Here is a 17590-nt window from a genome sequence, read left to right on the forward strand (position 1 = left end):
TTCAATGAAGCCTAGAATATTCCCTGACATTTTAAAATTAATTGGCTATAGAGGTCCTGTTATTACCATATTACCTCCAGACAAATACAGAAATGCCATCCAGTTGAGTGTGCTTGATCCTGCTTCTGACAAAATTAAAGGCAAAACTCCCCTGACTTCAATGTGAAAAAAAGTGACTTTGTAAAGCAGAGGAAAACCCATATAGATGTCAACAGCTGCAGTCAATGAGGGCTAATCCAAACTAGAAAATCAAGAGTTCATATTTTAACTAAAGAACTTCAAATGTTTTCAATCCATGCTACAACCTTTTTCTGTTGGAAAACACATTAGACAAACATTTAGAGCAGCAAGTTGCATTTCAGGACACAGATCACAACAATTACTCTTAGAACGAGTTCTCAAAACCTAGAAACAAACCTGTCATTTGATGGGTTAGGATTAATTTAAAATATAATCTTATTTTTAGACCATGATATCTGAATATTTTTCCCATGCAATTATAACCACAGGATTCAACACATTTTCAAAAGAAAAGAAACCTCTCATGGATTTAAACTGGAACAGATGACACTGAAGCATATTCATCATTACTGCATGTTTTTTGTCTGATGTCACTGGAGGGCAGAATGAAAACCTCCCTCCAGTATTAGGAGTTCACCTGCCACATTTAAGCATACTTGTTCTCAACAGACTGACTTCTTATGTCTGTACACTCTTGGGGATGTTATGACAACATCCCTGTAATTTTGTAATTACATTTTTAAAGATATAAATATATAAAGCTCATTATGTGTTGGGTTTGTTGGGTTTTTTTAAGAAAAATCTACTATAACAAAGGTTTTAAGGATCAAGACTTCTTATTTTACACCAAAAAACAGTAAAGGAAAGCTGATCTATGCTTGTTAATGCCTCAGATCCAATATTTTATTCTTTAAAATCATCCTGACGCCATTAAAAACGTAATACTACTGATAGAACTCACAAGGCATAGGTCTAAAGGGTGAGATTTCCCTATTCTTGGGCAGGTAACACTAGCCTCAGATACATATCTCCAAACAAGATTGCTGCTTACTGTTTCATCTTTCTTAAAAGTTGTTTATGTTTCGATTGTATAAATTACAATAAATTGCTACTATAATTGTATTCATGAGAAAGCAAAGAAACCGGGAAAACTATCCCAAGAGGAAATGAGTAATTCTGGTATTACAGCCTCTGGTTGAGGAAATAGATTCCGATTTTATAAAGAGAACATGTGGTGGCTTTATCTAGGGCACCAAAAAAAATCCTACATGAGAGAAGAGGTGCTGTGTTGAGGGACTCTGTTTTCCTCTGGATCCCTGTAAGACATTTCTGAGCTACATGTCAGAGGGAATTTCTGGGGAATGGCTAGCCAAGGTTAACTGAAAGGTAGCCTGGTAGTTCCCCCCAGAAAACAAGTATGGGCATAAAACAGATTTTCAAAGCAGAAACCACCCAGAACAACTGGAGGAGAACTAGATCAAGGAGCAGCAAACTGGTGCAGGTTCTTCCAACCAAATGTAAACACAGAAGAGGGACAAGCCCCACTGACTACCATCACCAAGAGAAACTGGACCTGCACATAGAGATGAGCAAGTGCCATTGTGACAGTATGACTTCTGAACTTCACCCACACGTACTTTGCTGCTAGTACACTTCTAACACGACAGTTAGGTATTACAATGTTGTATCACATAATCATATGTACAGGCATGTGCATCTGCTCACATTACTGCGTGAGGTTCCAATTTACTTTTTTTCTTTTTTACTCCAGTTCAAAAGGGCTCATGGTCCTGTGTTCAAAAGGTCTCATGAGGGTTTTCAAAAAGGAAGAACATCTGTAACAGTGACCAAAAAAAGCTATTTCACTCACTCACAGACAAAAGCACAAGAATGGTTCTGAATGAAGGTTCAAGCCATAGTTTAATTTAATTTTAATAAGGACTGTTAGTAAGACTTAACCCAATGCTTTTTTGCTGCCATTGAATCCTCACAGAAGAGAAGTAATTACAGTTTTTAAACACTGCACTTAAAGTAAGGCCCAAAGGAGAATTTTTTAACCTATTTTTCTGGTAACATCGCCTCTATCAAGGAAGTGTCCTAAATCATCAAGGATTAGGTTCTAGGGCACTGCAAGGAAAATCTATGGCTTAATTAATTAGTATTTATAGAAGGCTGCACAAGTAAGCAAGTTTGAAAACTATTCAGTTCTGCAGGCATTAAACCTGAGTTCTGGAAGAAAGACCGAGACACGCACATCATCACGCAGCAAGGCTGTGGCCACGTGAACTGTCATACCCTGCTTGGCTGTCTTGGCGTGGGGCTTGGTTCTGTTCTCCTAAGGACAATGAAAACTACCTGCTGCCCGATTCCTGCACACGTCAATGAAGCACGCTTTGGTCCATGGATGCTACTTTTGAACTGATGGTATTACTTGCTGGATAAAATGCTATTCAACTTAACCTTAGGCAGTAAAACTGGAATGTCACTGAGGTTAAAGCTTGACTTTTTAACAGGTACTTCCATAAGGGGTTCTCAAGCACTGTAAGAATTTGTTTGAGTGCAAGACCTGAAAACAGAAAAGACACTAATTTGACCAATTTATCACTTGTAACGCATTAGCTTAATGGCCACATCCTAATGTTTCTGGTACTTTTTCTCTCAATATGAGTGATAAATTAACTTGATTGCTGTATTTTTCTAACCTTTAACCAGAAGCCAAATCTTTGTATTAAATACATTCAGGTCTGATTCAGAAAGCATTCCTGGAAACAAAAACAAACAGCCCTGTTAGCAGTGGAATTAATTAAGCTGTTTTTCTGCAGAGCTCTGTCCTTCATCACCACCAAACCCCTACTAAAGCCCAGCTTTTTCCTGTCCATTCCTATGAAAAAAAAAAAAAAGAAAAAAAAAAGAAGAGCACCACCCAAAGCAAAGGTACAGACAAATCCCAGCAACTGTCCCAGCTGCTGGAGCAGGTGATAGATGGGCTCTACCTGTGCACAGAGACTTTCCCCCAGCCCCTACTTGGGTCTCCCTGCTCTCTGCAGCCCCTGAGACCTGTAGAAACTTAATTATCTCAAAGACAACTACTCCTCTCTGTTTCCCTTGAAATTAGCCAACAGCTTCAAAAGTAATTAGGTAGAAGAGTGACAGATAGAAAGTGTAGTTGGAAAAGTCTGATCAGCCCAGGAAGATAGGCTATTAAAAAATTACAGACAGCCTCACCAATTTAATTGATTACTCGCACAAGGGAATTTCCTCACATGTAGAGGTCTGCAGAAATAGATGCTGTGGTATTTCAGAAGCCATTAGAAAAATGTAACACAAATCTAATCAAAGCGACTTCAGTGGGAGCAGGACCTGATCTAATATATAACACAACACTGTTGCCTTTCTGGCACCATTCTTCCTAATTAGTATTTTGTCATACAGAGTCCAGTATGTTCTCGTCCTGGTGGAAAATTTTAGTTACAAATGAAACAAAATATTTTTATATTTTCTGTATGGACTTTGTACAGATTTCCCTTACTAAGTAAATCTGGTGTGAATTTTTTCTCCCATGTGAAAGTAGGTATCAAGTGTATAATTTATCTTCAAGAAGCAAAGAAATTCATAGACATGAAAACTTAGTGTCATGAAGAATGGACTAATATAAATTGCAAAGCACACACAAAAAAATCTCATTTATATTTTTCGTTTTTAAATTCCCAGTGCAATTAAAGTATATATTCACATAACGTATTTGACAGAGCTTTCCCAGTGTATTGTAGAATAGTTTTTTCATCATGCAACTAGCTCTGTAAATGGCTTAATATTAATAAAATTAAACATTCATTGATTTTAATTAGTATTTTATCATATAGCATTTCACAAAATAATGGATTTTTATACCCAGTGTCTCTGTTGGCTTTAAAGAGATGGGCCACATTTTGAGAACAGACTTAAATTTCCCAGTAAAATCAAAATATTGGTGCATGCCAAAACCAAAGTATTTCCGCATGTCACGCAAGGGCAAAGCCGCAAAATACTATGGAAGCAATGTAGGTGCCCAGTATGGAAATCCTGAAAGCATGTTTTTGTTTTACCAAAAAAAAAAAAAAAAAAGCCTTTTAGCTCAGAATTTTTGAAGGCCCATGAGTTCTTAAGCTGACAGCACCAGAACAGTGAGAAATTTTAAAGCAGCACCAGCACTCCAGAGGCACACAGTGCAGACATTGTTTCCAATGTCATTAACGTACTGTCCTCCAGTACGGACAGTGCCTTACACACATGGTTACGGATCCAAGTAAAGCTTTTCTGTTCCTCTGAAGTGAATTCAGTCTAGGCCTGATTGTGCATGCCCTGGATGCAATGGAAAGACTCCTATTGACTTCAGCAGACTTCGAAGCAGATCCTGTCCCACTGGGTCATTTGGGGTTCTTTTAAATTCCTAAATACCCAAAGTTAGAGGGAAAGCATCATCTTCACTGCCTTCCACTTCCATGATATAATGGGAAGAATGGCAAACTTATCACCAAATTTCCTTGAAAGTGCTCCTTTCCTAATAACGTGAATGGTAGCGTTATTCAGCTCTGCTGTTTAATGCATGTCTTTGTTTCTGCTGCAGCACTCAAACCCCTTCGTGCTCTCCCAAATGTATAGTTATTCCCTTACAAAGCTGGCAGGTAATAAGCAAATACAGAGAATTGTTCCTTCAATTAAACTGGTGCTGAAAATAAGGACCGATGTAAACTGGAAGAGGGAATTGTGCCAGAAATTAATAATTTCATAATTTCTCTATTAAGAAATAACTATCATCCCAGCCAATATTTATATTACTTTAATTAAGAAGACATTAGGAGAGCAAGGACTCTGGCTTGCAGCTCCACCTCTCCTCCTACCACTGCCTCCCATCTGCTGCCTTTCCCGGGACCACTAGCACCTACACTGAAGGTCTATGGGACAAGTGGAGGGGTTTCTTTCATGCTTGCAGGTTGGCTAGCTGCCATCGCTTTTGCACCTAAATGAATTTTGCTGGGTCTGTTGGCTTTTCTGCCTATCAGACAAACATATGAGAAGAGTTGCAAAAAAACCACACTCTTTACATCTTTTTAGTTATCATTAGCAAAAAGAAAGGCAATGCAAATGCATAAGGTACGGTATAAAACAAAAGGGTTGCAAAATGCTTTATTTTGGATACGTGGGAAGGTTTTTGGCTGGGAAATAACTTTCAGTACAGGTTCTAGATAGGCTGTTTTATTAAAAAAATAATTCCTGTAACTGATTTTCTGTTAGTTATTTTTGCTCAAGAGCTACACTGCAAAAGAGTGTTTGAATGGTTTCTGTATGCTGAGATGCTGAGTCCTAAATAAACCCCAGGTAACAACTACGCACTAACCATGTTTGACATAGGAACACCAATAAATCTTTTTTACCTAAGTAACTTGTGTGGTTAAAATGATGAACTCCACATGTGCTAAACCCTAATTAAAGGCTTTTCTTTTAATAGAACATTGCTGTGTGTCTTAATGTAAACACATAGCATACTAAAAGCACATGTGCTATAGTGGCCACAGAAAGATCAAATATAATGTAACGCTTGCACAGGAGATGATTTTTGTAAGTGATGGATCAATGTAAGCCCTCTTCCCTAATGAAGTACTAAATCCAAAGTGAAAGGTTAACATGCTGTTCTTTGCCTCATCTAGAGAAGAACTTTTGAAAGCCAGAAATTACTTGCAGGAACCACCTGAACCACATACTAGAGCACTAGCTCCCTTCTAAATGAGACCTTATTTTGATTGTGCAATAACTTTTTTTTTTTTGGCTGCATTTCTGCCTTTTCATTCCAGTCTTTTATAGCCTGCATTGAGATTTCAGCATGAGAATGAGGTTAACCTCTCTGTATTGGTTATGGAGTTATGGAAAAGAAAAGGGTGCTCTGAATTACCACTAGGAGCATGACTTTACTCTGTTTATACAGGGCATATGTAGGGAAACTAATTTAAGAAACTAAATAAGGTACTTAAACACAGGGCTGTGAATAGTGCTCAGGCCTACTCAAGGACTTGGAAAAGTCCTGCACTCCCTGTGTCCAGCAAGTCTTCATACTGCTAACAAATACCGGCACTTATCTCAAACACCTACACACAACTCAAAAGACTTATCTGCAAGGCCAAGTAAATGCCCTTGTAGACACATACAGTCCATTGCCATAGACTAAATCATGCATCTGGTTTGTTTTTCCTGCAGTAGTCCATGCTGAGACTGAGGGGTAACATTTCTTTTTTCTAATAATGACAATAAAGGAAAAAACAAGTGTCCAGTAACAGCTGAAAGTATTGCTACAAACTTAGTTTAACATGTTTTCCATATGAGATGAGGAGAGGGGAGGTGGGGCAGGGGACTGAGTAATGACTTTCTTCAATTTAAAAAGTGTTTTGGTTTTTTATCTCCATACATAGAGAGTGGGAGAAATAGAGCCAAAGCTGCATTTTCAGTAAATTAATACTGTCAATAAAAAGTAGATGATATATCTAATGGACAGCACTTTGTGACAAGTACTTATGATTTGCATCACTTTGGTACATCTGAATACAGCTGTCCATGTAGACTGAGGACTAAACTCATCTGAAACAGAAGACTCGCCTGAGAACACAAAGCATCACAGCCAGTTGAACATGCTGCAACAGAGTTAATTTACTTTCTTCCTGCCGTCATGTCAGCTACTTATTTCTGGTAGGATTGTTGGTGGGAGGTATTTAATACATGGTGTGTTGTACATAAGGGCCCAAATTTGTTAAATCACTTGGGTAGCAGTGAGAGATGCACTTGTTTAAAACTTCGGAAGATTCGTCACCACAGATGAACCTGAAATTGCTGAAAAATGTATTATGCACTCTGCTTTACTTAAACCCACTTCTCAATCCTTTTGATATCTCTTCTGCTATTAAACTTGCCCTTCCTTTAGAGACTCTTCACTTGAAAAAAACATGCAATCCTACAGTGACTTGCATCATCTTTTTGAGGCAATATTTCATTTAGTTTTTGGACTGTGGCCTAATTGAAATACAGGGTTTTTTCCAGAGTAATAAACGAAACTGCCAAATACCTCGGAAGATGTACTTACCTGATGCAATAGCTGCAAAATTCAAATGATTGTCATGTGAAACATCAGGTAGTGAACAGTTTCCATAAGCTAGATCATTCAAGGATTACTTTTCACCAAAGAGTCTTCCCATGACTCTTACCACATTTTGAGAGACTGTATGCACTGTATACAGCACATACATCTGGGAAAGTTTCACACATTTAGTATAGAATACCACTGAGTTTGCAGCTATGGAGAGGTAAAAGCAGGAGTGGTCTTGGACACGGTCACACAAATTCTCAGTTGTCATCATCAAGAGGCTGCATGTATTTCCTCAGCAATTACAGCACTGCTTAATTTGCACAGAGGCTCAAAATACCTTCCAGCAACACTGCCAGGGCCTGAGGCTCTCACTGGCTACTGCAAAGAGCAAAACTTAACACAGAAAGGATACATCCTCACGATTCTGGAAGAACATGACCTATTGCATACATCGCTGTTCACTGAATTCTTACTCCTCACTGAATTAATTAGATGATTAGTAACAAAGAAAAATGTAAAAGCAAACACACGAACAAAAGCTCCAACCATAGCAACATTTCAGTGACAGAAATAACACTAGATAAGCTTTAATGTGCATTCTGTCTCTCTTTGATAAGGCATGACAATTCAGAAGACTAAGCTGTGCAGGAAGATGCATACAGCAGCAGTGTGTTATGCATGCACATCATCTCACAGGTTCCCCCTCGTAAGTGGTTAGTGCCAGTCATACACTCCTGCACCTCACGCATTAGTGTCTACCGTGATGGCTGATTTGTGTGTCGTGATGACTCAAAATTAATTCACAGTTAGAAGCTGCAGGTTTCAGAAAATGCCTTGTGAACGTGAGTGGTTGATGCATTCTGTGCTTTGCCTACACATGGATGCGTGCAACTGCCAGGTTACAGTTGCCTGCTGCTCCCAGACCTCCTTGCTATGATCTTATAATTACCATGTCTTGATTCAATAAGAATTCTTGGGCAGGCCACACAAAACAAAACCAACACTAACATCAGATGGGTACTTAGCAGGTTACAAAAAAAGAAAACAAGACAGAAAACAACAGAAGATCACTTCAAATGAAGCTTGATTGGACGTGTTGTTGAAAAGGTGCTCAAATTACCTGAACCCGCTTTGTTTGATCTTAAACATGGACCGGGGGCAGCTGCAACGAGCTCTGAGCTTTGGCACATTCCATTATATGAATGGCAGTGAGTTTATAATGGAATGGTATGGATGGTTTTTATAATCAGAAAAACACACTGACCTTAACACTACACAGGTGGAGCAGCATAATGACCCGCCAATTGTAAGCGCATCAATTCCTGGGGAAAAGTTCAATGAGGTTAACTCAGCATGTATCCCATAACCAACATAAGTGACATATTAAAACATTGTTTTTTTCCACAAAACTCTGTTTGTCTTTGCCAACGTTTAATTGACTTGCTTCACTGTTCGGCACCGAGTATCTATCTTACCCACGTTAGCAGTGTACTACATTATGCTCCAGTAGACCTGGACTTTGTCACATACTTCAATGCTGAAATACATGTGCTTAAAAAAAAATAAGAATGGTGTTAACTACAATAGACTTTTCAGACTGTATAAGATTAAGCATCATATTCATTTAACTTAAAATGGAAAGAGAACAAGAGGCCTGGATACAACAAGAGACACCATCATTGGAGCTTCAGCTTCACTGTAAAATCCTCACATTGAGTGAGCTTAGATGGGTAGCAGCCAATCAACATTTCCACTTCCCACCAATTTACTGATACCGTTGGATACTTGTGAAGACCAGAAATAAAAGGAATTTAATTGCAAAGTATCATACTTGAGAGCTGACTGGGTATCCAACATAATTCTAATAGTCCACGATCAAACCACAAAATACAGTGAGCAAACCTAATCAACCTCAAACAGTATGTCAAAAACCCACGCATTACAAAATTACACAGACAGAAGCAATGAAACAAAGAGAAACTTCAATCTGAATATGGGAGAACTAATGAGCAAGGACAGAAGGCTCTCCAAACATGCAATAACAAAACTTTAAAGTAAGAAAGTTTCCATCCACAATTCAGCCACAACAGCAACATTTACATCTGTATTTCAGCTTATTCTCCCTCTTTTGTGACCAGGGCATGCCAACACTTCACAGCTTCTCCGTGCTAGCAGAGAAAGAACCTCAGCAACAGAACAGTCCAATTACCCCCTTCTCCTCACGTCACATGCCTCTGGAGACTGCCATCCCACCCTAACATTCCTCCCCACCACCAGTTTCTGCTGTGTTCTCTGCGACAGCTGAGAAGGCAGAAAAAAAGTCTTATGACATGACTGAAACCACTACAAAATTGTCAATTCAACAAAAGCACAAAATTAATACAGGAATCAAACGTGAAGGGCAAGACGGCAGATTTCGGAAGAAGTTCTACTGTTTGGAAGTCTTCAGCTAAAAAAAGATTTACAAAATAAACAATGCCATTTGATCATACTCCCCTGAGATTAAAAGACATTCAAAACACATAATAGCCATGAAATTAAACAAAATAAAAGTACACATTGCTTTGTCATCTCCATGTTTCAAAAGGCACTAAATCACATGGACATAAGCCATTTTAGTCCCAAATCTACTAACTGTCTACAATCTGGTGGCCCTTTGCTTTTATTTAAAAAGCGTATTTACATCAGAAATAAAACAGAGTGATCCCAAAATTGGGCAAAGAGCCACCTAATCTTTGGAGACAAATCTCAGAGAAGTTAATCCACACACGCGCGCTTTTTCCAGCTGTCCATTAGGAGCACAAAAAAATGCTTCCAAATAACCAGGACTGTAAAACCGCTTCTCACAACCACAGTCACCACGTATCTTCTTCAGCCACACAGAAGCCTGTTTTAGACCTACTAGCTTCACCCCACAGCAAGAATTAATATGGTAGCATTTTCCTTGACATAGTCCAGGAGTTTTGTTTTCCTGACAAGAGACAAAACCACAGAATGTCACCTGAGGCTGCTCATGCTTCAGTACCAAAAGCAACAGTATGGCAACCTAGTGCAAGGTATGTGCGGTACTTTCCTGATCTCTGCCAGGATGTCCACAACCCAAAATTACACTTTTCAATACAGGGAAACATTTTATTCTCCATAGGAAATTCGAAAAAACACACAGCCCCGCTCCTACCCAGACCGTACCACCAGGTTACGTAGACCAGGGACACTGCATGACCAAAGCAAAGCTCTGGAGCGAGGAAGAGCTCCTGGACATGCACTCCACTGCCTTCTGCTGCACTGAGCTTGGCTACAGCAGACAACGCAGCCCTGAGGTGTTGTAATAAACACATTTCCCCTCTCCCTGTTCATCCAAGCGTCTCAGCATCACAGACCTCAAGTCACTTTGTGAATGGGAAGCAGGTGTAAATTGATATATGTAAACCGCCTGGCTCACAGACCATGCAAAACCTAAACTGACTCATAGAAAGAGTTTTTTGCATGGAGGTAGGATGTATTGTGATGCCTTCACACATTTAATCCAGAAAGAACAATGCTGCTTAGGGTTTATAGCAAGCCTGACAGAAGCCCCAGCTGCCATCACCTTGTCCGGTCACGAATGCCCCATGGGGCCAGGGAGCTCCAGTGCTGTGCTGGGGATGGGGCTCTGGCCACCTGAAGTGTATTTACACCCCTGGTCCGGAACAAGTGGCACAGATGCCTGTATGTGTTCAAACTTTAACAGCTATAGATATGTAAGGTAGTGCTTTTCCTATGAATAGATTTACTCAGAGGTACATTTATGTTAAATGAAGTGCTTCAGAAATGCAATTACAGCTGAAGTGCACTTCAGGTGAATTGGAGAGCCTATGATCAGATAGACTATCATTGCTTTGATGAACAATGTTTTCTGGATTTCTTTGTTGTCTGTCTCTGCTCACCTAGGAATTCCTATCTTTACATTTAGATTACACGTTTCCTGGCACTTTTGTTCGGTTTTCATGTGGCACTCATACAGCATTTGCCCTCCTCTTCTCAGTCCATGACCAGGTCTGCCAGTTGCTACTGCAATAAAAATCTAAAAAGCACTTGTTTTCAGTAAATGCGTACACAAACACATCACCTCAAGGGCCAGGAAAATCAGTTGTATCATGTTTTGAGACTGTAATACACTGAAATGAGAGGAAGACTAACGAATCCAGGAGCTGCGCTGTTTGTATCAAGACTACTCACAGCCTGAGTACCCATTCATTTTCTGGCTGAGAACAACAGAAGTTGTCAACAAAATTAGCCTTGCATCCACAAAAGATGAGTAGTTTCTTCTGAACTCTCTGTAGAAGACTAGCATGATTCAGGAGGAAAATGAAAAGTAAGGAGGAGTCCCCTTGGCAGTGGAGTTTTCCTAACCTGATTTTCCTTCTGAAAACATGGGGGAATTCAAGTTGATTCAACTGATGTTGACTCTCCTGATTTCTGTTTTTATCTTTCTCACCTCTTCTAAAACTTTCTCTTTCATCACCCATCATCTAATATTAAGATTTCTTGTTTGCTTTCCGACTCTGACAAGCCCAGCTGTGCCTCAACACCTCTCCCTTCAGGTTTCTTATCATCTCCTTCATTTTTGCTATTATTCCATCCCCCCTTCTCCTCCTTCACTTTTCGTTGCCTTCTCATTTGTCCCTCTCTGTACAGAAGCCACTGCTAGAGTCTGCAGGTTATGCTTGACCCCTCTGCCCCCCATCTGGCCTCTTAAGTAGTGTCTGAGTACCTTCTGGATTTTTCTGCTTATCATACAAGTATATTAACACAATCTTTATGCATGCCATGTCCTGCCTGAAGCAATCTTAAGACACACATCCTGCTGGTATCTGCCATCTTGGTTCAAATCCCTATTCAAAAAACACTTTTTGCAGTAAGTGTTTAGGTAATAAAAAATAAAACCCTGATCATAGTAAAGCTGGCATGCAAACAGCTTAAATCAATACCCATTTCACATGTCTACCTACGTGTGCATTACCTACATGTGCACACACCTACTTGTACATGATTATGTTTCTATGGTATCCTTGCCCCCTGCTGCTGCCCATGCTTTTTTATATTGCTTGCTTTTAGCCTGTGAACTGTTCAGTGCCTTGGGGTAGTTTGTATAACAATTAGCTCAACATCTCCAGCCATGATGTGCAGTACAGGTTAATAACACTACAGCTGCTGCAAGAAAATACATGCAAGGCTGAAAAATTATTTCACTCTGTGGTCAACAGTTTGTTTCTAGAGCTGCCAGTGAACACTTGCGCTCAGCTCCGTGAAGGCTTAATGCCACTTGCGCAGGGGTTGATCTTGTAGCACAGAGAATGGGCAACTGCCCAAATATTGAGCCACTGCTTTAGACTAGGATGGACTACTGCACCCAGGCATGCTAACAGAAGAGATATGCTTTTCTGTCAACAATAAACAATTTGCTAACAATAACAGAAAAACAGATACGCTTTTCTGTTTCTCCATCACTTCCTTCTCCCTTCTCCCCTGCAAGCATCAGCCCCAATATATTGTTAATTAACAGTTGCCTGCTGCATGGTTTAAATATTGCCTTTGGATTGAAGGGATCAAAATGACACTGAAGAGATCAGAATGACTTTTTTTAACCTCCTCAGACTGATATTTGAAAGGTTTTTCATTTTTTATAAATATCAGAGAAAGAAAGGTAGTAATGGTTATTTATTCTGGAAGTGTTTCTTCCTTCCACATCAACAAGTGAAAACACGTAAAAGAAACTCCTGTATTTTTCAATTTTGCTAGTTACACCTGCTAGCTAAAGTGACTATTTTAACATACCTAGCCACAGCAGGAAATATCCCTTGGAAAAAATGTTCCATTTTGTGACTGCAAGACAAACCTTAACGAATTCTCACGGGTAAATTAGCTAAATATCTCGCAAACCAGTATACAAATTAGGCATCTTCTTTTCCCTTCAGTAGGCAAAAATAATGTAATGTCATTAAGAAAAAGTATTAATATGTTATTTGAGGATTTTAGTTGCATAGAGACAAACCTCAGTTGCCTTGAAATCTGGCTCAAAATCAGAGTTGTATCTGCTGTGGAAAGCACTCCAGCTATTTCATGTAAAGGCATAAAATCTCTACATATTAATATAATGAAACCTCTGCTTGTTTTACACCAAAGGCAAATTAAAAAGAAAGCAACATCTTCACGCCATTTCAGGTCAGATCTTCCATTTGCTAATCTGCAAATCTACCGCGTTGTTCTCAATTTGCAGCCCAATCTTGGAAGGCATCAGGTAGTAATATTAATAACAAATAGCTGACATGATAGTTTGTAATACAACAGCATTTGTAGTATTGTCTGGGGGTTGGACTAGATGATATTTAAAGGTCCCTTCCAATCCAAACCATTCTGTGATTACATGCTGATACATTAAGGTGAAGTTCAGAACCGGGACCCTGAACCAAAACACTCCGCGAAGCAAGGCGACATATGAGCACAGAACATATCCATGATTTCAACCCACAACAAGGTGACATCTCAAACACATGCCCACTAAGGCCTTGAGATGAACAGAGACTGAAGAGAAAATGAGACAGTATTCACTACTGTAGTAAGCTGTGGTCTCGAGACAAACAGACCCCAACTGTTCATCAGATTTTCTATAGGCACTGCAGAAAGGAGGACTTTTAAAAAGATGGAATAGAAACAGGATGATATAGTATTTCCTTTGCCTGACAAGCAGGAAGGATGGCAAGAAAGAGCCTGTGAAGATTAACTGAAAAGGGGGATGTTGGCAACAAAGACTGACCAACAGTGGTGCTGAACTCTTGATGTGGAAGGAAAGGTGGTAGGAAGGGTGTCCACAGGCCATTCATTCCTCTGAAGAAGAACAGCTGATGTTTGATATAATCTGCAGAAGCAGGAGCCAACAAGGGGCGGGGGGGCAAGGAGAGAGAAAATACAGTCAGAGGAATGTGCTCTGTAGGTAGAAGATGTTTCCAACAGTACTGTGGATAGATACAAAGTGAGGCACGTCCATTCCTACAAAGGATACTGCAATAACTGGGGCCCCAGGCAATGAAACACTGGACAATGATGAGCTGGAGAGCTTCAGAAAGCCTGTTCTCCTGCAGAGCCCATCTCAACCAATCAATTTATTTCCAGCATCATTTCTTATTCTCAGTGGAGGAATCAAGTTCTGAAAGAGCACAAAATTCTTCTTGCTTTGACAAGCCTCTGGGAAACTAGGCTTCTTAGCAACCTCTCCTTCCTATTCTGGATTTTGGCAGGCTATTCACCAAAATCCTTGGCTGTATATGTAACACTATGGCTACTGACAGCACTCAGTAAAAGCTAAAGCAAGTTGATGATATTGCACCAATAGCCTTGGTTAGGGTTGACGTTTCTGCATCATCAACATTAGTTATCTCCTTCTCTTCAGTGGTGGAATTACGCACATCAGCTTCTACCTAATATTTTGGTTAAAATGACATTTTCCAGGAGTAGCGGTCCATAGATATTTTTGATTACTTTTTCCACTTTTTTTCTTTTTCTTATGTCATCATGCTGATGACAGGCATTGGCAGTTCAACCACAGGGCACAAAAGACTTCTGCACATTGTGGGACAGTTGCAGGAACAACAGCTGTCAAACTCCTCCTAGAGCTCTGCCACTGGGACTTGGCACTGGCCTGAGTACAAAACATTTTGCTTGATGAGGTGGAACTGTGTACACCACCACATCTTCAGATGGAGCAATTTCTCATCTCTCCACTGGCTCCAATATATTATAATTAACAACTGGTTGAAGGGGCTGGCTTCAAGTCTTCAGTCTCTCCCTGACAATCGTGATTTTCCTAGTGAAAGGAACGGGTACGAGAACCTGTAAGTCAGATATTTGGCAGTACACCGACTTAAGTGGAAAAACAGTTCAACACAGTCCATCAGCCACTTGTGAAATGAAGTTGGATCTGGACTGCGGTCCTAAAGAATCAGTAGACTACTAATATCTGCAGATGTGTTAACACTTACCAAAAGAAGTTTACCACCGAACAAGCTGTAAACAGAGAGCACAAGGAAACCAGACCCATCTTCCAAAGAACAAGGCATGAGTGAAAAAGCATTTGCATCCCCTATCCTGTCTCTATAACCCTGTACTCACAAATGCAATTTCAGGGTCTGGTCTAGAAGCATCCTTTTGCTAGAGCAGAAAGAGATGGGGGAATAAAGCAGACCTGAACAAACAGCACACATGACAGTGATGTGGTAAACTATTATGGTATTTTGTATTTGAGCAGGATGTTAAAGCTATTAGACCTACAGTGGGAAAAGGTACAAGACAGAAAACTTCATCTAGCACTGCCTAAATGCCATTACTCCCCTCTGACTGCAGCAAACCACTAAAGCCTGTGTCTGCAAAGCAGCATGCTTCAAGTATAAAAAATTGCTGCTGGACCTCTCTGGAACTGGCAATCTCCTCAACTTATCTGATGAATTGTGACACAGAAACATCCAACTATCTATTAGCAGCACCAGTAGCATCTTCCCCCAATTGCTCAGTGCAATGATCAGTATCTGCAAACTACAGCTTACATTTAATTGGCAAAAAAAGAAGGGGTGGGGGGTGGGTGGGGGGAGGAAGGCAAGCAGCAAGCCCAGCAATAACAAGCTTCTACTGTAAATGATAAATAGCAGACCCTTTTTCTCCTGTTTCTAAACTACCACCAGAAATCTTAAGGCTGCACTGCCATGACACTAACTCTCCTCACTACTGCAGGCAGCAGACAAGGCTCAGCATCCTTATTATTTCAGTGGAACTACCCTGCACCCCACTTTCACCCTCTTTTCACTACAGATATAATCCCATTCTTTAAAACAACAAACTGGCACTATCTATGCCAGAGTCATGAATTTACTACAGCATTAAATGCTGTGTTTGGATAGTTTACTAAACATGGAAGTTACAGTAAAGAGATGTTTGAGAGGGGGATCCACTATATAAAAGATTTTTGCAAGCTCTCGGCCAGGCTGTGATACACTAGACTTTTATTTGCTTTCCCGTAAACACGCAGGCAAAGGTTAACACAACAGCATCCTAATGAGTCGTATTTAGAATTGCACCATTCACTTCTTCAAAGCAATATTCACAGACCAAGATGTTAACGGATGACACAAAAAAGAAAAGACTGAAAATCTGTTTTTTCTTTTGTGGAAAAAAAATTCCCCAAATAAAGCATTACTTGTGCTGACTGGTTGGCTCCAGCTCACTCTGCATAAATCCCTCGGGGAGCACCTGCACCACGTCTCAACAAGCATGTTCTGGGGAACCCAAAAAGTAGATAACCAGGGCCATCTCTGAAGTTACAAGCAAGCTAAACATCTACACAAGCTGAAATTTTCTACACATATAAAATGATTACTGGATAAGAGTAGTCACTAATTATTTATCCAGCAGTCCACTTTCACAGCATTTCAAGCTGGCTATAAGGAAAAATATATTTTTATACTCAGTAGAAGTGATAAATAGGATAATCAATCCAGCAGATAAAAGATGACACTAGGCTTTATAAAAAGCCACTGAAGAAGACAAGTGCTATTTCTCAAGTAAACAGACTTGAGAAGGGCATACCAAGACGAGCAGACACATTCACCAGAGAAAAACCAGCTTATCTTCATGGAAACCTGCCCACAGGGACAACAGCCCAGTATGTCCTACCTAGACCGCTAACCTTCCACTACTTGCCAGGTATCATCTTCTAAATATAAAGAGCAAGATGGAGCATGTTTTTAAAAATGGACAACTTAGGTAATTCCCATCCAAAGAGGGTCAGACCAGCAATGTTTCATCTTCTCCTGAAGTATCTCACACAGTCTTCAATACGTGACCTGGATGAAAAACAGTTGCTTGCAATTGATTATGTCCTTCTATTTTTAATAAGGCCTAGGAAATAATAGGGTGAAATTCCTGTACTGCTGCAGTTGATTATAGTTTGCTACTATAATAATTTCTATGGTGAAACATTGGCCCCATTAATTACACCTTGCTTCCCCATTAATTTTACCCTATAAAAAGGGGCAGTAGATTAAATTAATTTAAAAAGAAAACCAAAGCAAGGTCTTACTTCCATATGTGTCACAGTAGTTGATTTTTTTTTCATTTTAAGAATTGAAATTAAGTGACTAAAACTCTCAGAAAAACAGATATCAAAGATATAAGTAAGATAACGTTTCTATCTCTGCCTTCCATTCTATTATTTCCCATACTGGATTAAGAACAAGGGGCTAAGTGAAAATAACTTCTGAGTATAATCTTTTCCAAAACAACAGTATTTTCTTGACTACATTTCATCACTTCTGTACCCCTGAGAATTTAAGGACAGTCTTACCTGAAAAGGTCAGCAAATATGTAAAGAAATTATTTTTATTTTTTTTTTGGTGGAGGAACTGATTTATTTCCTCTTCTGCTCTCCCG

The 17590-nt window shown here is 39.7% G+C and overlaps 1 protein-coding gene across 4 annotated transcripts in view; it reads right to left on the bottom strand.

Moving 5' to 3' along the window:
* Positions 1-17590, bottom strand: part of HECW1 (HECT, C2 and WW domain containing E3 ubiquitin protein ligase 1) — a 273075-nt gene that overhangs the window by 195165 nt on the left and 60320 nt on the right. Inside the window, exon 2 of one of the 4 annotated variants that reach the window (XM_064443831.1) lies at positions 8397-8454. The exons of the other annotated variants lie outside the window; for them this stretch is intronic. Coding sequence (XP_064299901.1) covers positions 8397-8423 — 27 coding nt within the window. The 5' untranslated portion in view covers positions 8424-8454. The remainder of the gene's footprint in view (positions 1-8396; positions 8455-17590) is intronic. 4 annotated transcript variants of the gene reach the window in all.

The sequence above is a fragment of the Phalacrocorax carbo genome, chromosome 2 (assembly GCF_963921805.1).
Source record: "Phalacrocorax carbo chromosome 2, bPhaCar2.1, whole genome shotgun sequence".
Lineage (NCBI taxonomy): Eukaryota > Metazoa > Chordata > Aves > Suliformes > Phalacrocoracidae > Phalacrocorax > Phalacrocorax carbo.